Source organism: Myotis lucifugus, unplaced genomic scaffold (genome assembly GCF_000147115.1).
Source record: "Myotis lucifugus unplaced genomic scaffold, Myoluc2.0 scaffold_163, whole genome shotgun sequence".
Taxonomy (NCBI): Eukaryota; Metazoa; Chordata; class Mammalia; order Chiroptera; family Vespertilionidae; genus Myotis; species Myotis lucifugus.
Genome location: NW_005871211.1, coordinates 1117432 through 1140960, shown reverse-complemented (window position 1 = coordinate 1140960; position 23529 = coordinate 1117432). Strand labels below are relative to the sequence as shown.

Sequence of the window (23529 nt, the reverse complement as noted above, 5' to 3'; positions counted from 1 at the left end):
TGCAACACACTTTCCCAGTAGCTTGGGATGTAGAAACAGACATAGCTCTACCTGAACTCGGGCTGTTGTGAGGATGCGTGCTTATTAGGGACCAGTACTTTTATCTGTTTTTAAAATTGGGTATAAGTGTTTGTTTGTATTTTAGAGAGTGTTATTTGACTTGGTCTTATTTAGATCTCTCGAGTTGAAATTCTTTGAATATGTGATCATCTTTCAGCTACTTTTCTGCTTGCATTGTAAGTGGTATTAACGACTCAAGCGGGGGTGGGTGGCAACTTTAGAGGAATACAAAGTGAATCATACAGATGATAAATTACAGCCTCCCATCTTTGCCAGGGAATGAGTCAAGGAAGATTGGATTTGATGAAACAGCTCATGGCTTTGAGAAGTAACAGTCACGCTGCTGGGTTGGCAGCTCCTAGCACTGTTTGAGGCTGTAACTGGATCCCTGAGTCTTGTACTTAAATGAGAAAACTAATTTGAAAATGATGAATAGGAGAGTAGCAGAAGCTTGCATTCTCTTGAGGGAGCTGGCTGCCAACTTTAATAAAAAAAAAAATGCTGACTTTCTGTATTTAATAAGCATGGGCCACATGTATGTCAAGAAGAAAAACAAAGCACTTTAATAGCCTTAACCAGATTACAGATGTATGGCCAAGCCGGTGGGGCTTAATTTGGTTTCCAGGCAGGGGATGGCTGGAGGTGGGATGCCTTTGAAGTTCAGGGTTGGGATGCTACCATCTGAGCTCACCTGGCAGTGGCAGCATCCCCACCCTTGCTTAGGGCCTGATGGCACAAGCTGCCCTAGTAACAGGATATGGCAGAATCCGAAGACCTGGGGAACAACTTATTTGTAGGGAATTATTTGGAGAGTTGGATTATTCAGTGCAGAGAATTTTATGCCATTGACACATGAAAGATCTCTCTTTATCCCCCAATGTCTTTTAATTAAACTGTTTAAATTTTCCAAATTAAAAAAAATAGTGGGAATAAAAGAAAATTCAGATCCTTATGATTTTAACTGGTTTCTGGCAATAGTACTTCAGACACAAATTCCTTGTCAAAACCAACATTTGAAGATTATCTTCATTGGAAAATCCCTAGTTTAATTTAGATGGAATTTCCCATTGTTACATGTAAAGGTAGCCTTTAAAATTCTGTATTTTTTGTTTTTCCTTTGCCTCGAGATGCACATATTAGCATATTATGTCCAAAGAAGTGTCCTTTACTTGATATAACAATAAACATCATGCTGGATCTTTATTTGGAAGTTGATTTTATTGAAGTTGGCCTCCAGGAGCCCTAAAATGGGAAGTCAAGCTATAGTGCATGATGCTTCCCTCTCTTAGTCTAAACTAGTAGCAGGATCTTATCACAAAGAACTCAGCAAATTTTTAATAAGCAATGTTTCCTTGGTCCAATCACTCCCCTACCCATAATCTCACACTGTCAGATGGAACACCTTCCTTTTGGCATAATGACTAATCCCCCACCTCTGGTTTGATGATCATGGCTATTGAAACAAATTTCTTTTTAATTAGGTCTTTTAAAAGTATTATACACCTAGTAATTATTGTATTCAATAATAATAGATAATAACTCCTTAAGCACTTTCTGTCCTAGATGAGGTTAAGAACATTATTAAAATAGGTTTTGAAGGTAAACAGCTAATGGCATTTTTATCTGATAAATTTAAATATGTAGGAGTTCTTTTTTATTTTAGGAAAGCAAAAAATATTAGAAAATATGATTCCCTAGGATTGGAAAACTAATGTGTAATTGCTTTGGGTTCTTTTGGTTATTTTAAATAGAAATTCAGTAGGTATTCAAATAGCAGTAAAGTCATTCTACTTTTCAACTTCTGTTTATTCAAAGACCTTCAATTTTATATTCAAATTAGAGGCCCGATGCACGAAATTCACGCATCCCTGGCTTCGTCCAGAAGTCGTTTGGAAGGACATCCAGAAGGTCGTTCAGCTGTCCAGTCTAATTAACATATTATGCTTTTATTATTATAGATTATATTTCAGAAATAGGTTTTGAAGAATCGTGGTATCTTAAGTAAGGGTATATTAAAGTTCCAATCTTTTGCCTCCTGGATCATGCTGTTCATTTGTTTCATTTTAAGTGTTGGTACATCCTTTGAGTGTTGATGGGTCAGCCTCAGTGGTTCTCAGGAGAATTTATAGTCCCTATTATTGGAAAATTGGAGCCATGGAGTCACACACACATGGAAGCACTTAGAAAATGTTTACAAGGTCGTCAAAAGGTAGCAACACTGCATTTGCAGTAGTTTAATGCGGTTAGAGCCAATCAGAGGAACAGGATGGTGAGACCACTTTCATAGCATCTCAAGTCCTAGAGTCCAACCTCATGCGCAACTCACCATCAGTGCTGAAACACACTTAGCAAACCTGTGAACAGACCGTTCATAACAAGATAGCCTTCCCAACTTCCTTCCATTTGGGAGTGTTCTTACCCAACATGCACATCGATACATAGACTCTGTGTGCCCCATTCCTATCTCAAATACTATAGTATTTAGAACCTCTGGGATCTTTAGCCCTGACTCTTAAGTAGGACTGAATATGCTTCTGCTCATGACCCCTTAGCCTCCTTCTTAAACGCGGGTACTTCTGAGATGGTCAGCATTTTCAGAGAGTGTTTCTCCTGATTGGAATTTAAAAACTATAAAGGCCCTCTATTAGAAATTGACAGACAGGAATGTGATGTGACTATCCCACTGTGTCCCCAGGGGCTTATTTTGTTGTGAGCTGTCTGTTTATAAAGAAATTGCTTTCTGATGCCCAGCCTGGCATGTCCATAAATAGCCCTTCCTCACGTTTTCTTGCCCTGTGAGCAGCTTTCCAAAACTGACTCGCCTTCATCACATCACAGAGCCAAGCTTTCCAGCCATTGAAGAGAAGGAGCACCTGTGGTTGGGCATTGACCTATGAACCAGGAGGTCATGGTTTGAATCCCGGTCAGGGCACATGCCCGGGTTATGGGATCAATCCCCAGTTGGGGGCGTGCAGGAGGCAGCAGATCAATGATTCTCTCTCATCTTTGATTTTTTTTCTCTCTCTCGCTCTCCTTTCCTCTCTGAAATCAATAAAAATATTTTTTAGAAAAAGAAGAAGAGAAGGAGGAAAAATCATTTTTTCCCCTTTCTGTCCTTCCTGCTGTTATGAACTCTTCGATTGGCAGTGGTCATGTTGGCGTGTTTGGTGTTAAAACATAACCGCGTGCTACTGTTTTAATAGCATTCAAATAGCTAACTGGATTCATGGACATCTAAATTTAATTCCAGAAATCAATGCTATGGTAATAAGGACTGGGCCTGCATTCTCTTAGGCCTGGTAATCTAATTCCCCCGCCAGCTGAACTATTATGTGTGTCTGTTTCTTGTTATTATGCCTGTGAATTGCTCAGGCAGATGTGGTGATGGAGACGGGCATATTCCACTCTTGTTCATGGCTATACTCCGATCATTTTAACACAGGCTTTCTGTTTGGAGCTTTATACGACATTTAAGTCATAGCAGAGGATGTTGAGGGTGGTTCCTGGGTCATGTTTTAGAACCTCTGGAAGCACATCGCTGTCCTAACCTGGGATTACATTCCTGCCTGTCGCTCCAGTTGTGCTTCAGGACCTCATGCACCCTCACAGTTTAAGAAGAATACTGGTTTCATTTGATTTTTCTCCCGGAATTTTCCACTTAACTTGAAGAAATGACTAGCATTGGTGCCTATTATTTGATTGACAACATAAAAGAGCTCACACATAATAAACTGGCTGATGACTTGCGTCGGTTATCTTTGTTCACAAGTAGTACGAAATTGAGATTCTATAGGACACAAATGATATGGAAGTAGACTGGGTGACATTTGGGGCATCTGAGCAAGTGTTAAGTTTAGGATTTATTTGCGACGTTGTCTCAAGTGGCAGACTTTTTGTGCAGGAATTCAGATAGTTAAGAAATCAGTGATTGCACCCCATTTATCTCTAAGCAGATGAAGGCTTATACCATCTGATGATCAATGCCAATGTTTTCTCTGCCTCTTCTTCTTACTCATTTCTTGTGGAAATCAGATTTCAAGTATATTAGGGAAAGAGAACAGGTTTCCATGGAGCAGGAAATGTTAAAATAACTGATTAAGGTCTTCTGTATTTTTTAAAAAATATATTTCTTTTTTTTAATATATTTTATTGATTTTTTACAGAGAGGAAGGGAGAGAGATAGAGAGCCAGAAACATCGATGAGAGAGAAACATCAATCAGCTGCCTCCTGCACATCTCCCACTGGGGATGTGCCCACAACCCAAGTACATGCCCTTGACCGGAATCGAACCCGGGACCCTTCAGTCCGCAGGCCGATGCTCCATCCACTGAGCCAAACCGGCTCTGGCAAAAAATATATTTCTTTATTGATTTCAGAAAGGAAGGGAGAGGGAGAGATAGAAACATCAATGATGAGAGAGAATCAGTGATTGGCTGCCTCCTGCACTCCCCCTACTGGGGATCTAGCCGCAACCCAGGCATGTGCCCTTGGCCAGAATCAAACCTGGGGCCCTTCAGTCTGCAGGCTGATGCTCTATCCACTGAGCCAAACCGGCTAGGGCAAGGTCTTCTGTATTGACACTTCATTTGTCAATACACTAATAGTTCATTATTATGTTACTCAGTTTAATCAGCTTCTCCTTATTCTATTTTTTAGACACATGCTTCACCACGTTTGTATGTATTTATTACCCCCTGCATCATATTGAATCAAAATTGGAAAGGCATTTCACTGGGGGTTCTACACATTCTTATTGACCTTTCATTTATAAAAATTCTTTAAAATCTGAGTTATAAATGAAAATTCCTTCTCGTGCTATATCATCTCTGCACATATCTTTTCCTTTTCCACCCTCAGCAAAATTAGTTGTGGCTGTTCTGTCAGACTTTCAGTATTTGAAAGCCTGTTTCCATCTTCCTTTCTATCTTCCTAGATCAGGGAAACCTGTTCTGTGTCCCCAATATATTTGAAATTTGATTTTCTGTATCTGCCCAACTCACACTAGTATTCCAAGGCTCCGGGTTGGGTCTGACTCAAACTTTCCAAGAAGAAGGGTACCTCTCCCTTCTTCATCAATATGCTTCTCCTTACAGGCAAGAATCGGCATTGAGGTCATAATCCTCCCCTGCTGTCTCTTTTTCTGGGGAGAGTTAAATGTCAAATGGCAGCCCTCAGTCCTGTTTCTGTGGTGCTTCTTGTCCAATAAGACCCAGGGCAGAAGCTTCGCTATGTCAAAATCCTCCACCACCTCTACATCTTTTTCTTGTATTGGTTTTGTCATCTGAAGGAGGAAGAATCATCTATTTCTCCTTTATCTGGCCAGATGGTATGTGATGGACTTCCACATTTAACGCTTTTATTTCTGTCTTCATTTATCATCTTTCAAATGCTCTCAACCGTTTCTGCGCTGGCAGGTACATGATTGCCAAAAGGATATCTTAGTAGGACTTTGTAATTTTGTTCCAGATATGCCCTTCTTTTGCCTCCCAAACTGCTGATTTAAAACTCACCATTGTATATTACTGTATAGTAGTATACATATTTAATGCCATAAATATTATTTCTGGTCTAGTTCCCAAGTATACTGTGACTTACTGGCTCCCTTACTATTGTTCTCAGTATTGCATATTTCAATGGCTCTCAGAATATTGTTCCCTGATCACCAGCATAAGCATCATCTGGGAACTTGTTAGAAATGCAGTTTCTCAGGCTGAATCTTAGACCCACTGAATCAGAAGCTCTGGGTAGGGTGCCCAGTGGTCTGTGTTTTAAGGCCTTCCAGGTAATTCTGATACTCAGTAAAATTTAAGAACCACTAAATACCCAATAGTCTCCAAAGCTTACACAAGTAATAAGACTAAGGAGCACAACTATAAACTTTCAGTAGGCATTGCTGACCATGGGGTTTTACAGATTTATTTAAGCCATTTCTTTCCCCTTCGTTTCCAGTTTAAACTTTTAATAGCAATATTTGAATCTACTTCTGCCTACACTTCTTGAGTATTTATATGCAGATCTGTGTGGTATTTTCATATACATTATGAGAAGTCATCTCCATAACTCAATAAACTCCGTTTGGTATCCCCTCCCTCCCATTTAATAGACTTTATTTTTTACAGAAGTTTAGGTTTAGGTGAGCAGGAAGTAGAGACCTCCTCTCTACCTCCTTTTCCCTGGCTCCCTCCCCTCATTTCCTCTATTGTTAACATTTGCATTGTGTGTCCCCTGTTACAGCATTTTACAGAGTAATAAACTGCCCTAACGGTTCATGAGCTCTGCCTCTCCTTCTTTTCCTTCTTACCCTGCACCCCGGCAACCACTGCTTTTTATGGTCTCCATCATTGTGCTTTTTCCAGAATGTCAGATAGTTGGAATCATGATACCTTCTTTCTTCAACTGCATAAACTAAGAGTAGCCATGAGCAAGGGTTAAAAAGTTGCAGACCTACTCAGCTGGGATGATACTTGGACTTGCTGGCTACACACCTCATGTGCATTTTTAATTCAGTGCACATTCCCTCTCAAATTTCCAGAATGCCTGTTGTGGATTTTTTTTTCCTTTCCTGAAACCTGTTTAAATGACCCTCACTGTTCCTTCTCTTTTCTGCTCCAGTGACGACAAAGTCGTAGAAGTCACAGAGGAGGAGGAAGTGGCTGATGTTGAGGAAGAAGAAGCTGAGGACGATGAAGATGATGAGGATGGTGAGGAGGTAGAGGAAGATACTGAAGAACCCTATGAAGAGGCCACGGAGAGAACCACCAGCATCGCCACGACCACCACCACCACCACAGAGTCTGTGGAAGAGGTGGTCCGAGGTAATCCACTGTTTTCAGGGATTTTCTTTCTTGGGGGAAAATGAAAACGTCATAGCAACATTGGACATTTCTATCCAGTCTACTGCCACTGTCTTCCCAACCAAAAACAAAATTCAATCAACAGGTCTTATGCTTGTTGAACTCTTTTTGGTTAACAAGCAGTCCACCAATTCATTTCCGAGAATGTGAAGTCCTTAGGATACAGTCTATTCTGGACCTTGTATATGCAAATCCCAGCTTGTTCTGCAAAACCCATTTAACCAAGTGTTGACAACGGCTGTTAGTTAGGTGACCTCCTTGGCATTTCCCTGGCGGTGGGTGTGTATTACACTCGATTGTGTGTTACCTCTTTCACCACCTCGGCTATGAGCTTGAGGGCAAGGACTAGATTTTACTTAGTATTGCGCAGAGTGCCTGGCTTATAGAAAGTTTCAATAAATTGAGTTGAGTGAGTAGTTGTAATTATATTGCATGAAAGAAGAAAAGGGATATTTGGTGAATATAACATTATTTTTTGCTGTGGAATTTAACTTGGCTGGTTTGTGTTGTCTTTATTTTATTGGGACGTGACGGTGCCTTCTCGGCGAGGTTGACTTTCTCTGTTTAATGGATACTCCTATTGGGAATGTTGGCAACTGAATGAGCTCCAAGGCTTCCTTTTTGTCCCAATGAAATAAAAGCAAGCATTGAGCTTTTGGTAAACAAACAAATGTTATCGTAGCAACTAGTGAGTTCTTGGATTGAGCTTCTTAAAAGGTCTTTATATGTTTTACAGATAGTAAAAGATAGTCCTAGAATTAGATCAAGTGACGATGGAGGGAGTTACTGAGTTTCGATATATTGCAAATACTTTTAATGTCTACCCCAAATGTTACAACAGTGTAAGTCTTCCTCTCGCTTTTTATTAAGGTAAAAATTATGTTGGCTCTGTTGTTATATTTTAGAGATTAAAATGGGATATTTTCTCTGCCTCACGGAGATTCCTAATGATCACTATGGTATCTTCTCTTTGTTGCATTTTTATAACTTTATTGAGGTGCAATTTACATATGACATTCACTAATTTTAAGTATATAAGTGTGTGATTCGGCAGCTTTGATACATTTACCAAATTGTACAACCATTATCATAATCCAATCTTGGAACATTTTCATCATCTCAGTAAAATCCCTCCTCACACCCATTCATAGTTAATCCTTGTTCTCACCCCAGCCCTGAGCAACTACTATCTTCTTTCTGTCTCTGCAGATTTGTCTTTTCTAGACATTTAATATAAGAAGGATTACATGGGCTTTTGGTGTCTGGCTTCTTTCACTTAACATAGTGTTTTTGAGTTTCTGCATTTCTTCAACTGTAGCTTTTAAAACTGAGATTATTCTGAGTTGAATGCTCAGAGTTAGCTTAAAACATTGTAGGTATTGCATATTTTTTTAAAAAAGAAAGATATAGTCTAAGATGGATTTTTTATCATTCCCTACTTAATGACAACTTTATATCCAATTTAGCACATTCGTGCTTGTGTAAGTAGATACACATGTAAGCAAATGCACACTTTGATCCACTGCTTCGGGAATCCTTTTCCACATATTTTTCATACACCTAGTAGGACTATCTGTGGCAGATCTGGCCAAATGAACTTGTTAGCTTCTATTTTCCTAGTAGTGAAAGACATTTTTCAGGGCTTTTCTTTTTGAAACCTGAAAGGCATGTGACTACAAATTAACAACAGCTAGTAATCTACAGTAACATTGAAGTTCTTGTGTCTCCATCAAGACAGCAATTTATATAATAATTAATGCCCATTTATTCAGCATTAGCTTTTGGAGCCCCTGTTTGGTATAAGCCATTTTCTAGACTCGGTGGATCATATGATGAAAATTCATAGGAATTGACATAACTCATGTAGTACAATGAAAATCAGGCACACAAACTTAAGCCCATATGCAGACCAAGACAGAATTCTCTTGCGATAGTACAGTCTTGTTATGTTCTAAATATGTTCAGTTCTTTTTGCTTCAGTTTCCCTCTAAATGTAACATTATTCTATACTAGAGGCCTGGTGCACAAAATTCGTGCACAGTTAGGGTCCCTAGGCCTGGCCAGTGATCAGGACTGATCGGGGCCTTCTAGCTGACAGCCAGGGCCTCCCTTCCCTGGCTGCTGGTGGAGGCCTTCCTTCATTTTGTGCCACCCCCTTGTGGTCAGTGCACATCATAGCAAGTGATAGAACTCCCAGTCTCCCAGACGAACTCCCGCAGGGACACTTTGCATATTAGCCTTTTATATATATAGATTAACATAGAAATTGAAAGGACATATGTTGTAATATTTTCTATAGAAAGACAGAGGCAAGTAAAAGATGACTTACTTACTTATAAAAATCTTCAGGGTAGAGCTACGATAAGAAACTAGCCTTAAAAGATAAGTTAATAATGTTGATGGCAAGAAGAGGATGAAAACAACTTTCTAAAAGCAAATGCCTGGTCACTTAAAGGTACTGATTGTTAATACCAAAAATAGAAGAGCCTTCAGTGGGAATTCATGCATCCCCATATAAGACGCCTGAAATGGCCAAAACTTATAATGGAGGCAAGTCTTTCTTGGGAAGGAGGCCTCAGGGGAGAGACATGTTATGGTATATTGTGTCCACATCAGAGAGTGTTCTGTATTCCCAGCTAATTTCAATAAAGGAGTACAGTTTGGGATGGTAACATTGAAGGGGCCAGCTACCTAGAGCCCTTTTCCTCCACAAAGCCCGTTTTCTCCCTCCTTTGTTTGGCGTAGAAGAGGAGTAATGGTGCTTCCCTGATGGAGACCAAAGGCAATGCATGGGTGATGCCTAACTTTACAAAACCCTAATTACAGGTAGCCTGCTCCTGTGCTGAAAATGAAAACCAGAAGTGACTTGCAAAGAAGAGAGACTGAAAGAGACTTATAATCTAGTTTTCAATGTTTATGTTTCAGTGCCTGAGAGAAAATGTGATTTACAACCGTACTTAATAAGAAAATTGTTTCTTCATTACCAATACATTGCCACTGACATGAGTCCTTATTGTGCTTCATAAAAAAGAACACACACACACAAAAACTCAATACTTTTGTAACCAGTTAAAATTTGAAAGGAATAGGCAGAGGGAAGAAAAATATGGGACATTTCAGCAGGGTCATAAAATTTCCAGCCATTTTGTATCAGAAGCAATGACGTCAAAGTGTAAAATATGAGTCCTAACCGTGTTACTGACTCCAGAAGAGAAAGGTATTACTTGGAAGAGCGCACACTGCAACATCCATTAGGCTTTAGGATTCACTGTTTTGAGTTGTTAAAATAATAAAAATAAACTTGGATATTGATTTAATAAGCCAATACCAATTTGAATAAAGCAATAGTGTATTTAGACACTTGTTCCTAATTTTCTGTGTTTTGAGAAGGAATTACACTCCATAGACCCAAGACGTCAGGGTCATTTCTGGCATCAGGGTTAATTTCATGAACTTAACTCTCACTTAAACATGTATATTGTAACAAATGACCTAATCTTTGATGTAATCTAGCCAGTGTTGTCCATCCAGCATAACTGTTTTCCCCCTTATGTTCACTTACTCGGCAGATAGTCCCTATGTCCTTGCTGATTGCTGGGCACAGTGGAAGGAAGGTGTAATGGGAAGTTGGCCCCGACAGGGTTGTGGCAGATGGGGCTGGGATCCTTGTGTTTTCAGAATCACCACTCCCCTTGCCCTTTGGGGTGATGGTTCTGTCTCTGAGTCCTTGTAACTCGGTTATGTGGTAGAAACTACTTCCCCCTTTAAAGCCAAGGCCACTGAGGCCTAGCGACTTTTCTTTTAAATTGCCGGTAGCGACAAAGCTGCTACACTCATGTCAAAACTTTGCTGTTTTGCTTGTAAATACACACTGTTTCAGATGACCCCGTGCTCCCTTATAACTGTGTATTCCTTTGCTATAGGCATATATTCATGTTACTGTTATTTCACACTGAGCATAATGATCGGGAATCAGCAAACTATGGCCGTGTTTTCTAATTCAGTGGTCACCAACCAGTGGTCCGTGGACCACTGGTGGTCTGTGAGGTCCAAAAGGTTGGCGACTGCTGTAATCTAACTAAAAGGTTGTACTAGGACACAGGCAACCCATTTGTTTACATCTTATCTGGTTGCTTTCATGGTACAGAAGCAGAGTGGAGTGAACATATAACCCGCAAAGCTAAAAATATTTGCTATCTGGGCCTTTATAAAAAACCTCTGATACTGATCATTAGGAAAATACTACGAAGCTCTTTATATTTCAGATACTGTATGCCCAGTTCATTTCATGAGGGTAGTTTTGTTATGGTTAGAGGCAGACTAAGTAGAGTGTTTAAGAGGATTATTTTATTTTCATTTTGTTTTCTTTTTTTATGTTTTTAGCTTTAAAATTTTATTGAAATTCAGGTTTAGAACTTAACAATTTAATACAATAGTATAATGAATATTTTCTAACCAGTATTCTCACCTGCTTTATATGATTTCTGGGTACAGCTTTTAAGAATTAATACTTTCTGCCTAATTTTCCATAATATGCCAGTTATACATTCATTAAAATCTCAGATACTTTCTTAAAATTATTCTTATCTCAATGTTGAATTTTTAAAAATAAGCTCTAATATTGAAAATTTCAGGCATTAATATTGCAGCCACTGTTATACAGGAAAGAAAAAAGTTTACAATCTTAACTGTTTAAAATTATTAACATTTATTGTAGTAGTGTAATATGAATTTTTAACGTACTTATATACATTTTTCACCAAAATGCTCAACCATTTCCTACTGAAGCATGTCCAGAATCTGAGAGAGGATTTTTGATCATTGTGTGGGCGTGGGCCAGTTACGTAACCTTGGAAAGTCTGTTTCACGTGTGTAGTGTAGATGCATGTTTGTTGTAACAATTACATATGATTCGTTTTAGGTACTGACCGCATATATGCCTGGCCCATGGTATTTCAGTTTGTTTTACAAGAATACACTTCCCAGAGTCGAATCTTGGCTCTACAACGTACTATGTAAATTTGTATCAATTGTATAACAGTTGGGCCTCATTGCTTCCCTCTGTAAAATAGTGTTATAATAATACCTACCTCATTTTAATCATTTTGTGAGGATTGAGTGAAGTTATCATGGGAAATATTTGGTACAGTTACTGGTAGACAGTAAGTGCTCAGCTGACAAGGTGCTACGGTTGTCATGGTTATAAGCATTATGTATTCTGATCCTCCAGAGAAGTAATGTTTACTACGAATTAGAAATGCCAACAATAAGCCAACAAATTGTCATTTTAATTATAAAAGGCTTAAATGCGGCATCCACATTATTTTTTTTTCAATAAGAGAAGTGGTATAAAAGAGGTACAATCTATGCTCAGTGATCTTGCCTGGATTGTCAGCTTTCTTCATTATTTTTCCCAATGAAAATAAAAGCTTTGATATTTCTAGTGTTATGGCATATTGAAAGAACAATATTAAGTTCAGATTTCTGAGAAGTCTGAGTTTTCATAGACTTAAATATGATAAGACAATTATTATTGGTATTGGATTTAGGGCAAACGTATTAAAGCTGCTTTAATGTTGCTTAAGACAGAACTTCAAGGCAAAATTAAGTTTCTGATACATATATTTATTTGACTCTTACAACTCTACCAAAGTATGTTATGTCCCTCACTAGATATGGGCGAGCTTCTTTTAATAAGCTAAAACCTATGCAGCTTTTGACTAATCCTTTCCCTCTGGTCCTTACAAAGTGATTGAATCTTACCCGTCTATTTTTGACTCTTCAGCTGCACAAAGAAGGTGTGGTTGATTATGGTGCTTCTCAAACAATATTTATGCAAGTCACTCGGGCACTTGCTAAACACAGATCCTGAACCAGTAGGTCTGGTGTGGGTCTTGAGAACCAGGTGATGCTGGCCCTACTGGTCCTTGGGCAGCTGTAGCATTTCATGTCCCACATACTGTGCAGATTTAGGAGGTAGAGGCAGGGACTAAGAAACTAAAAGGGAAAACCTTCCTTTTCTATGGTGTTGTTCTTAATATATTATCAAATGTCACCAAGCATGACAGAACTCTGATATGTCTACCCACTAAGCAATTTTGTAATAATTCAACTGTCAAGACCAAGCAAATTAGAAAATTCTTAGAATTTCCCTCCCTATATAATTGTTTCTAGTTTCATTTGTGCCCCATTGCCTCTCATTGGTGTGGTACAGCCAACTCCTACTAGCCTGTAAACGCTGATATTAAAAGTATTGAGGAATTTTGTGAGCCACAACCATTGGTAACGTGACATTCCAATTGAGGCAGTATTGACACCATGGACACTGGCAAACAGTATAAATCAGTGTTTTGTTTTTTTGCAGACAACCACATCTTCCCTCAAACTCAATAAGAAAAATCACTTTCTCCTATCTCATTTAGAGTTTAGAGCTTCCAGTCATACTGTGTTGGGCTTCAGACTAGCCACACAGCTTAGAGAAAAACAAGTTTATTCCACAACAAAGAGGAAACAAAGGTATCGGGAAGTCATAGTGGTGCTCTATTGTCAGTGCTTTCCAACACCATCGACACAAGAGTGCTGATTAATAGTCTAGATGTGTACTTTACAAGTACATCTCCTCAGGTGGTGTTTTATAAATAGCCTTCTATCATGGAGGGACATGAGAATCAGGTCAGGTATATTTAGAGTGATAGATGTATTGGATAGCCCGAGAGAATCAACACAATTCAGTTAAAGGCAAGTCTACTGCACATATCTTCTAGAGACTTCCGTGACAAATTAGCACTCGTCATAATGAGTCAGTGATTTCATTACTAGCACAGCTGTTCCCTTCATTTGTTTATATATTTCAGCCCATATTTCAGGCTTACATGAGATTTGTCATGAGACTTTAGTTGGAGCCTGCTTGCCTAATTTTACATGCCTCTTTTCAGTAAAATATGATTAGCAGGTAATAAATATCTGACAACTTATTGCCCTGATTGGAGGAATTTTCTATTGGCTGTGTTTTTTATGACTACTTGCTCATATTTGCAAGCACATTATAAATTCTCTTTTCCATTAAAAGTATCTACTTTGTGAAAAAAAAATTCTAATTCTTAAAAAATAGCCAATTTTCTAGTGTGTTGATTTTTAAAAAAAATTTCATCCATAAGAATCAAACACAATCTGTCTACTCATTCTTTAACAGAATATAATATCGGTTCTAATAACTTAGGCTCATGAAGTTTCATCCTATAGCACTACTAGCAATAACTTAATCAGGCTAAAATCTAAAGTTAGTATAAATGATATTGGGGTCATTTGTTTTCATTTTTAATAGATTGTATGATTAGGTAGATATATAAACACTCATTCAAAATATTAATTCTATTGGCCTGGTGCACAAAATTTGTGCACGGGGGGGCGGGGTTCCCTCAGCCCAGCCTGCAGCCTCTACAATCAGGGACCCCCTTGGGGGATGTCTGACTGCCAGTTTAGGCCCAATCCCACAGGGATTAAGTCCAGATCTCGCAATCTGAGACCACTGGCTCCTAACCGATCACTTGCCTGCCTGCCTGATGGCCCCTAACTGCCTCTGCCTGCCTGCCTGATCTCGCCTCCAACTGGCCTCCCCTGCTGGCCTGATATCGCCCCCAACTGCCCTCCCCTGCCGGCCTGATCATCCCTAACTGCCTCTGCCTTGGCCCCCACCACCATGGCTTTGTCCGGAAGGAACTCAGACATCGGGAAGATGGCCAGTTGCCCAGTCTAATTAGCATATTACCCTTTTATTAGTATAGATAAGCATATTTAGTATATTTCAGTATCCCTGTCATTATATTCATTTTATTTTATTGTTAACATTAAAGAGCTGACTTATGAGATCAAATTATATTTGTCTTCTTTCCTTTACCCTTTCTATGTTAAAATTGCAAAATATGTAAATTTTAACATATTTTTAAATATGTTAAAGGAATGTAGATATATTTGTATGAACTTTAATTGTGCATATGTTCTTGCAGCATTTGGAGAAACTATGCTTCATAACTTTTTTGTATGCTTCATAATTTTTTTACAATATCAGAATATTCAATTCCTAGCTTTTTGTAAATAACTCTAGTTTGATTAGTAAGTTGGATTATTCAGGTGGTTGCTATTTATAAATTTAGACTTCATACATTCCATGTAATACAGGCTTTTATTTTACATACACTCCTATAGTCTGAGAATAATTGAAATTTAATTATTAAAATGAAATAATAAAAAGCTTTCCATTATTCTAAAATTATCCTTCAGTTAGTGCTTATTTGAAGCTAATTATTTGCTAATCTGTTAACTTTGCTTTTGAAAATGGCAATATAATTATCATATATTTGAAAGTGGGGATTTTTCTCCCCATCCTAGCTTGACACTTTCACAGCTGTCTTCATGCTGAATTTTTTAAAAAGTGTAAAATTAGCATTCTAATTTTGGTTGTCCACAAAAAATTGCTCCAATTTGAAATCCATTCAGAGTTAATATTTTGTGATTAAGCATTATATTTTGGACAGTGAATTACATAATCATTTTATATAATGTAGGGAGCTCTCGCTCTGCTTCTACCTTGTGTTTGTGTAATACTGGTTTTTACCAAATGCAGTTTAGTGTTGAAAGCAGCACAGATCTCAGCAAGGACCTACCTTACAAAGATCAAAAAGGCATAGAAACATTGTCCCCAGTGTCCACACCAAAGTCATGAAGCTATTTGAGGCCATTCCAGGTCAGGAGTTCAGCAGCTGCAATAATGTCTCAAGAGCCAACAAAACATTCTCCAGTTGGAGATTTTGTCACTCTTTCATTGCTTTTTTTGATTGATGCGTTAAGACTCTCTCTGGAGATTTCAGCAAGACTAGGGGACCCATCTTGTAGTTCTTTCTGTTTACTTAGTTGGCATATAAATGGATTTTGAGTTCTGGATGCTTTTTCTTAGTGATTGGGGCACTATACATTAGTTATAACAAAAGGTTTCATAGCCATTTAGAAAAAGACAGAAGAAAAGTAAAATTAATATACTATAAAAAATGGATGTGTCATTATAATTCATGCTTGGTATCAGAAAACAAAAGTATATTGTAACACTTGGGTTGCGGGAAACGAGTTAAGTCGGCTCGTGTGAATTGCGCGTACTCCGCGGGAGCCGTCTTAAACTCGGTTCATATAGATTTGCGGTGGAGTGCGGGAAACGTGTAAACTCGGGCCGATTGTAACTGCGTATTACCAAATATTTCATTTCAATCGAACCCATACTTCAAAAGATATAGGCATTTTAACGCGCCATCTTATATTTTGGCGGGAAATTCACCCGACACCGTAGTGGTAATATACTTTTGTCATTTGAGTTTTGGACCAAGAGGTTTTGCCTCTATCAGAAGTAAGAAATTGTTACTAGTTTACACCAGGCAAATATCTATCACAGATTATCTCCTTGGTCATCATTCTTTCATCTCATTACTTGCACCCACCTGAAATTCTACCACTTTTATTTAGTGCATAGGAGATACCGCAAAGGCATGCTTCCTGGCCTGCAGAGCTGTGATGTGTAATGGGGCCTGTGGCAGACAGGCGTCAGAAGACACTTGTTTGGTGCTCTGAGAGGTATAAAATGGGAGGATCAGCTTGCATTGTTGAGGCATGGTGACTTGTCGCCTGTGCTCCTGTGACTTCGGGTCATACATTCTGTGCCTTCCTTGGGAGTGGCCGCTTGTGACTCCAGTGCCAACGCCAACCAAGTGGAGTCTCAGAACACACCATTGCCTGGTAGTCTTGTTGGAATCAGTACTGCCTGAGGAAGAGATGAATGAGAAGTGTTATCGCCTCTTAGAAAAAGAAACATTTACATGCATGTGTACAAATTGGTGAGGGAGATACAGAGAAGGGGGAAAACCAACCTACTGTTATTTATTACAACTAAAGATATAAAGTCCAGGAGTGGAGACAGCTGGTGGCTGTGGTTGGCAGATGCCCCACACGTGGGACTTGGTTTTTCACACTGCAGCCCAGAAGCTGCTTTGTCAGTAACTCAGAGAGGATTAGACCCCCCAAAACTAACTTACCCTTTAGAAATCAGAATGCTAGTCCTTTAATTTGGGGAAGATAAATCGAATTGCCTAGTGGGTGGGATACTTAACCTCAACAGGTTGGCAGGTTTTTGTCTTATAAGAGAATTCTATGCATAGAAACAACTAAATTGTGTTGCCTGGAGAGCATGGACTTCCAAAGCAACAGTACTGACTGAGATGATTTAATAATGAGTGACATTGAACTTGATGCTCTTGGAGCCTGGTGGTTCCATCTGAAAACCATCTAAAGAGAGCTGGAGTCGTCTTACATAGCTGTACCCCGGGCATTTCTCCTGCAGAGGGTTTGACACTCATCTCTGGAGCTCAGGGCTGACTGGCCCTCCCAACTCTGTTGACACCATCATGATGGCAGCAGCTTGTGGTTTTGCCATCAGCTCTTTGCCTTGGTTGGAAAGATCAATGAGTGGTGTGTATGGGGAAGCAAAACAGTAGTTCTCTTTGCCCTCCTTGTGGATCTTTGTGTTTGAGTAATTGATTATGGTCAGTCTTGAATACTCCTCATTTGGAAGCTCTGGGTTTTGTATGGCTTTTATCTTTTAGAAGAAGGTTGCTTTCCATGTTCTGTTAAGAATAAGCAAGACACTTGTGTTTACTAAGGTATCAGCAGGCTCTCTGTAATCCTGCCTGCAGCCTGGCATATCCATGGACTATACATGGGAGGTAGGTCTCTTATTCTAATCAAAGTAAAATGGAAGTGTTTGCTACACTTTGAGTCCATCAGGAGTTAGGGAGGGTGTCAAAGCATGGTGACAGGTAAGATGTGTTTGAATGTAAAAAACAGTGCATGGTATGTATTAACAAATTAGAGTTGCTTGATTCTGTTTTATTGTTTGGAACATTATTGTTCAAGGGACAGGTAAATATACAAATAATAGTGTTTTTTTTAATTAGAGATAATGTAACTGACATTAAGTCACATTGACAGATATTACATATACGTTCAAATATCATCAGTTATTGGACAGCTGAAAACTGGATCACCTTCAAAATATGTGTAATTATTTTGTGCTTCAAGTCAAGGCAGTTGTTATTAAAGAAAATCAGATATTTGTGAGAGGTTAAAGTTTTTGCATCCTCACCAGACACAATCCTTTTACCTGCAGAGTAATTTAAAGTTATTATAAGGGAAAAGTTTATTTTTCAAAGTGAAGAAATGTTTTGATGTGCAGATACCTCGAGGCCTTTCATATTAATCTAAAAGCAGCTGAAAGATTGGTTCACCTTCGGCTGGAACCCTCTTACTACCACGGAGAGCTGCACATGAAACCAGCTCTGAATGCACTGCTTTGTTTCTGAGGTGATCCTGCTGGGTCGTTAAATTCCTCCGTAAAGGTTTGGCAGACACTGCCCCATGAACCCAATGCGAGGGACCCCGGGGAGGACTCATGCGTTAAGAAAGTGAACATGTGCGTGAACAGCGAGCCGGTACCTTTTCATGCTAAATGTGGTTCCCCACATCTCCTCTGACTAGAGGTGTGCTCTGAACAAGCCGAGACGGGGCCATGCCGAGCAATGATCTCCCGCTGGTACTTTGATGTGACCGAGGGGAAGTGCGCCCCCTTCTTTTACGGCGGCTGTGGCGGCAACCGAAACAACTTTGACACAGAGGAGTACTGCATGGCTGTGTGTGGCAGCGTCAGTAAGTGGACCTTCCTCCAGCCTGGCCACCTCTCGTCTCTCTCGCCACTGACTCTGCTCCTTGTAACAGATTGGTCTTCCTGGTTCTTGGGGACGGGTCTGTTGCCACCACTAACCCCATTTCTGTCCACCTCTCCAATGGCCGGGCATCTCCTCCAGGATGTCCGACCATGAGCACACATCTCCGTCTCTCTCTAACACAGCATGGCCATGGTGTGTCCTTTGACTAGCTGTGGTGCACACGTCTTGCAGTCTCTAGGGACTTTCGAGTGCTTCTCTTTAAACCAAGCTGGGGTTGCTGTTTTGCCTTCTCAGCTCTTCTGCAAATGTATACATATGTGTTTGTCCGTGTACGTGTGTGTGTGGGTCTGTGCATGTGCACCACATGTGCAAATAAGGCTTACCACCGCAAGCCCGGCTGACGATGCTCCGGTTGCATTGGTAAGGCCTATTTGCTGTGACTGAGTACTTTTGAGTTATTTCATTACGTGGGTCTTTTATTGTGGTGGGGAGGGAATGGGACTGAATTGAGCACATGCCCTTCAAAGGTCAGAAGGGGGCCATGTCCTCGTGGCCCCTGACCTCACACGCGGACATTTGCAATGCCGGGTTTATATGTCTTCTCTTGGAAATAGATGACAACTCTTGACTTAAATTAGAAACCTTCAGTGACATAAGGCTCAGGGAATATCATTTCCAAAGCCTTTTCTCTTGAACTTGAAGCTGGTCAGAATTCTGGGGGATAAATAAATGAAGTCGAGGTGACTTCAGTGCGAGTTGAAACTCCTTCCACAGACGTAGGTCTCAGGAAGCCATACGGCGGGCATCCGGACTTCTGTTCTCAACAGCCTCCCACGTTAAATCCCCAACTTTATTTTATTGACTTTTTGTTCGTGAGTAGGAAGTTTTAACTACTCAAGAAATAGTTATGCAGCCTGATCAATTGAAGATTAAAATCAATAATTGTGACTTGTTTTGTTTGAGAGACTCCTGCCTTTTCTCCCCTCTTTGTGAGGGTAACATCACTGTTTCCTGCCTCAGTGATGGGGATTATATAAATGGTTTCCCGGTGTGAACAGAGGCTTAAGCTAAACAAAAGCAGGACCTTCACCGTTATGACCTTCTCTGGTGAAGCCCAGGATCCCAGTGGAATCTGATGGAAAAGTTCCCGTTGGTCTCCTGTGGAAGAGCTGTCCTGTGTGAGAACAGGTGTAGGAACTGGCGGCCCCACGGGCAGCCTTCCTGGCTCGGATTGGATGGTTGAAGCTTCTAGCACAAAAAAACTCCTTCAGTTTCAAACAAAGAAGTTAATTAGGTCAGGTAACCCGGAACATGTAGGGGATTCTGTCGCCTGGACCCTCTGAACAAAGGGCCCTTGTGAAAGGGATTCTGACTGGTTTCGCTGCTGGGGGAGATTTCCTGGCATATTTCCAACTTTTTCCTTCTTTTCCAAGGTGGATTTTTTATTTTTATTTTTTGGGGAGACAGCTATAAATATGTATGCATATAACGTATAAGAAAGGGTTTTTAAAAATTATTAGCAGTGATGGATTTACCTCAAGAGTTAGAAACACTAATTCCACCCCCCTCCCCCAAACACACACACACACACACACACACACACACACACCAGCAGCAGCAAACCCTATGGCAGCCCCTACACATACCCTCTCCATTTGATCAGTTTGGTTTGATTCAGACCATGAGCAGCCAGCGAGCACCAGAGTTCAGATGGAGCCTCTGGAGGCGCCCTGGATGGCACTCATTTTGCTGAGATTTACAAAAGGTTCATGCCCCCAACAGAGATGTAATGGATAAGCCAGGCAGTGCTCAGTTTCAAGGGAAGTGGGTTACAGAATAATTTATCAAGAAAGTAAACGTGAGAGGCTGAGGGTCAGTTAGAAAGGTGGACGAATAAGTGAAGAGTGAAGCCTCAACAAATAGCCCGAGCCGAGAGCTGAGAGCTGGAGGCCGCCCTGTGAACAGACGAAACGATAGAGATGCCATGGAGAATGGGTGGAAGGGAACTGGTGATGCTGGGCGCTAAGGGAGAATGGGAGTCAGGGATCACCCTTCAACAGGGGACTTGGATGTACTATCAGAGACAAAGTACCCAGGATTCCAAGATGTGATTGTGTAAACATATCTGTTGACTCTGGGTCCATGCTGGGGCCAAAACTCAGGATATTTGTTTAGTTTTTGTTTTTAATTCTGTGACTTTGTTTTTGATTTTTCCTTTGGTTAGTGGAATCATGTGAGTGAGTTTCAGCCTTCATTCCCATGTTTCTATTTTTGTTTTTAGTTATGTTCTTTTATTTTCTCCATAGTGTCCCAAAGTTTACTCAAGACTACCCAGGAGCCTCTTCCCCGAGATCCTGTTAAACGTACGTTGTAATTCACTTGAGGGGAAGGAGGGGAGGAGTACATTGCATGGCTGGTTTTAAGTCCAGTATCGTCACCTTCTTTGCATGGTTCTGTGTTTCTTGAACACCTTCCTGTCTTTGAATAAAATGTCTATTTTCATTGTCTTGCTTGAAGTGATGTCTGATTTTGCCAGATAACTTCAGCTGTCCGGCTAAGGGCCTTGACTAAGCTGCTTCTATTTCCGATCAGGTTCCTTTTTAGTTAGTATAGTTCTATAAAATACTGTATATACAACACTGCTATTGTGTTTTATTTGGCATCACTGTTTTGTTTCTTAAAGCTCACAGGTGCCATGGTTTAGCTATGTTTATAAGTGACTTGTTTCCCATGAAACAATATGCAATGCGCATGCATTGTACTAACTACAGGTACTGGTGCGTATACCTCACCCCACCCCCTCTCCCTCTGGTAATCAACAGAAAATTAGCATTTTTCTATATTATCCTGAAAAAAAATCTAGTCTCAACATCGATTAAAACAATTATCTTTTTTAAAAAAGAAAAAATTATAGTTGAAGAATTATGTAATTTACAAAAGATGTTAGCCGAAAAGTTTTTTACTGGCCTTCATAAGATTCAAATGCACTCAAATTATGTATAACTTTAGAGAGTGTGGTTTTTACTACCACAGTAAACATATTTCCTATTGTGAAAAAGCATCCTTTCTAAGAGTATTAGAAGTGAGTAGACATAGAAAGAGTAGGGGGAAATATATATATTACATGTAAGATTGATAATACATTGATCTGTGTGGCATTTTCATGGACCATTTATTCTTCTGAGGAACACTGTGGGCATTTTCCTCATTTCCTTTGTGCACAGGAGAAAATGAGGCTTTAAGAGTTTAGTGACTTTTCCCCAGCCATCAAAATGGCAGGACCAGGTCGAAAGCTAAATGATATTATGTCTGTGCCCCATGCTCCAAATGGCCAACTATTTGGTTCTGACATTGTTTTCTATATTAGAAAATAATATTTGAGGTTCAGAAGCACATTTTAAGAATACAGTAGATAGTAGAAAGTGGATGGAAAATATTAAAAACATTTTTCATAAATGCCATGAATATAGCGTGCCTCAATGAATTAAATATCTTTCAACCCTTCTACAAAACAATTATTTTTACTTTGTTTTATTTTATATCACTTTAGCGTACAAAATAATTTTATTATTTTCCCACTTTCATTAGGTAATGGAAATGAACATTATTACTTAATAAATTTATTTTCTTGAAGTACCTGTGTCCTCAACTCTTCCAAACAGACACGAACTTTTTTTATATAATTTTCTCCATCCCAGTAACTTTCTCCATCTATTTGTAATGTGTTTGGGATCCTGACTCTTTTCCATTCTAGGAGGGTGAAGTGTGATTTTTGCCGTTATATTTTCTTAATCTACCTACAGAGGCCATTCAGTCACAGCAAGTGAAGGGTTTTGCAGTGTTAGTATAAACAGACTGGGGAAAGCATATAATTTCTAGTTATTTATAGCCTGCACAGCTATACTATCTTATTTATAGCAAAGCTGCACATTTGAATTGAAAAAGTCATGGTCATCTGGAGGTCAAACGCAGACAGCAGACTGGAGTTGGAGAAAATGAGCCAGAACTAGAAAAGTGGACAAGCCCCTTTGATTTGGGCTTGCACTTGGCTCCTTCCCCAACCAAGAGCTCCGTAACCAACCTACTTGGAGGGTATCTCTTTTCACGAAGGTGGTTGGATTTACGGGTTTCTCAGTCTGAGTTGCTGCTAGTCAAATAATAAATGTGAAATGAGATAGAAAAGGCTCTCCGGTTAAACCGATATAAGATTGCACATATTAGAGAAAATGTGTGATGGTCTGTGTTATAAATACAGTAATTTCCCTGTCAGGACTTATTATAATTAGGTATTTCTACATTTCAAATCTTTGTCATATAAAACATTTTTGAACATTCCAATGTTAAGGGACACTGAATTTGGGGCTTTATCATAGGGAAGAATCTAAATTACTGATAGAAAGCGTAGAGGTGTGAGGCTAAGAGCTTTCATTTTACTCATATACTGTATATGCATTTGGATCCTTTTACAAGCCCCTTCCCCATTTGGGAGAAAGAACCTGTGAGGCCCGAATTGTGTCTGACATTACTTTTTTGTCTGCCCATTTGGGTTTAGGACAATGCAAAAGTTTCGCCTTCAATCTGGCCAATGCAATGTATGTGAACAGTAGCCCTACTGCATCAATATTTATGAATTAGTTATGATCTTTTGCTTGTAGTATTTTTTCACAAACTGACTCCTTAATGGCATTTAATCTCACAAAGAGCATCAGGCCAATTTTTAGTCAGCTGACCACACCAAGGGGTCTGACTAAAGAGAATGACAGATGACCCATGTTGCTCCTTTCCTTGCGGTGAGTTGTGGTAGAAACAACACCTAAAGCAAGGTCTCAGCCTCAACACCCTTGACACTTTG

General features: G+C 39.6%; 1 protein-coding gene across 7 annotated transcripts in view; it reads left to right on the top strand.

Annotated features, from left to right (window-relative positions):
- APP (amyloid beta precursor protein) overlaps positions 1-23529 on the top strand; it is a 160694-nt gene that overhangs the window by 53514 nt on the left and 83651 nt on the right. For 2 of the 7 annotated variants that reach the window (XM_014461930.2, XM_014461929.2), the window contains exons 5-7: positions 6674-6876; positions 18490-18657; positions 20984-21040. In XM_014461930.2, the coding sequence (XP_014317416.1) occupies positions 6674-6876; positions 18490-18657; positions 20984-21040 (428 nt within the window). The remainder of the gene's footprint in view (positions 1-6673; positions 6877-18489; positions 18658-20983; positions 21041-23529) is intronic. The other 5 variants (XM_014461932.2, XM_014461931.2, XM_014461935.2 and 2 more) reach the window with 3 other exon arrangements.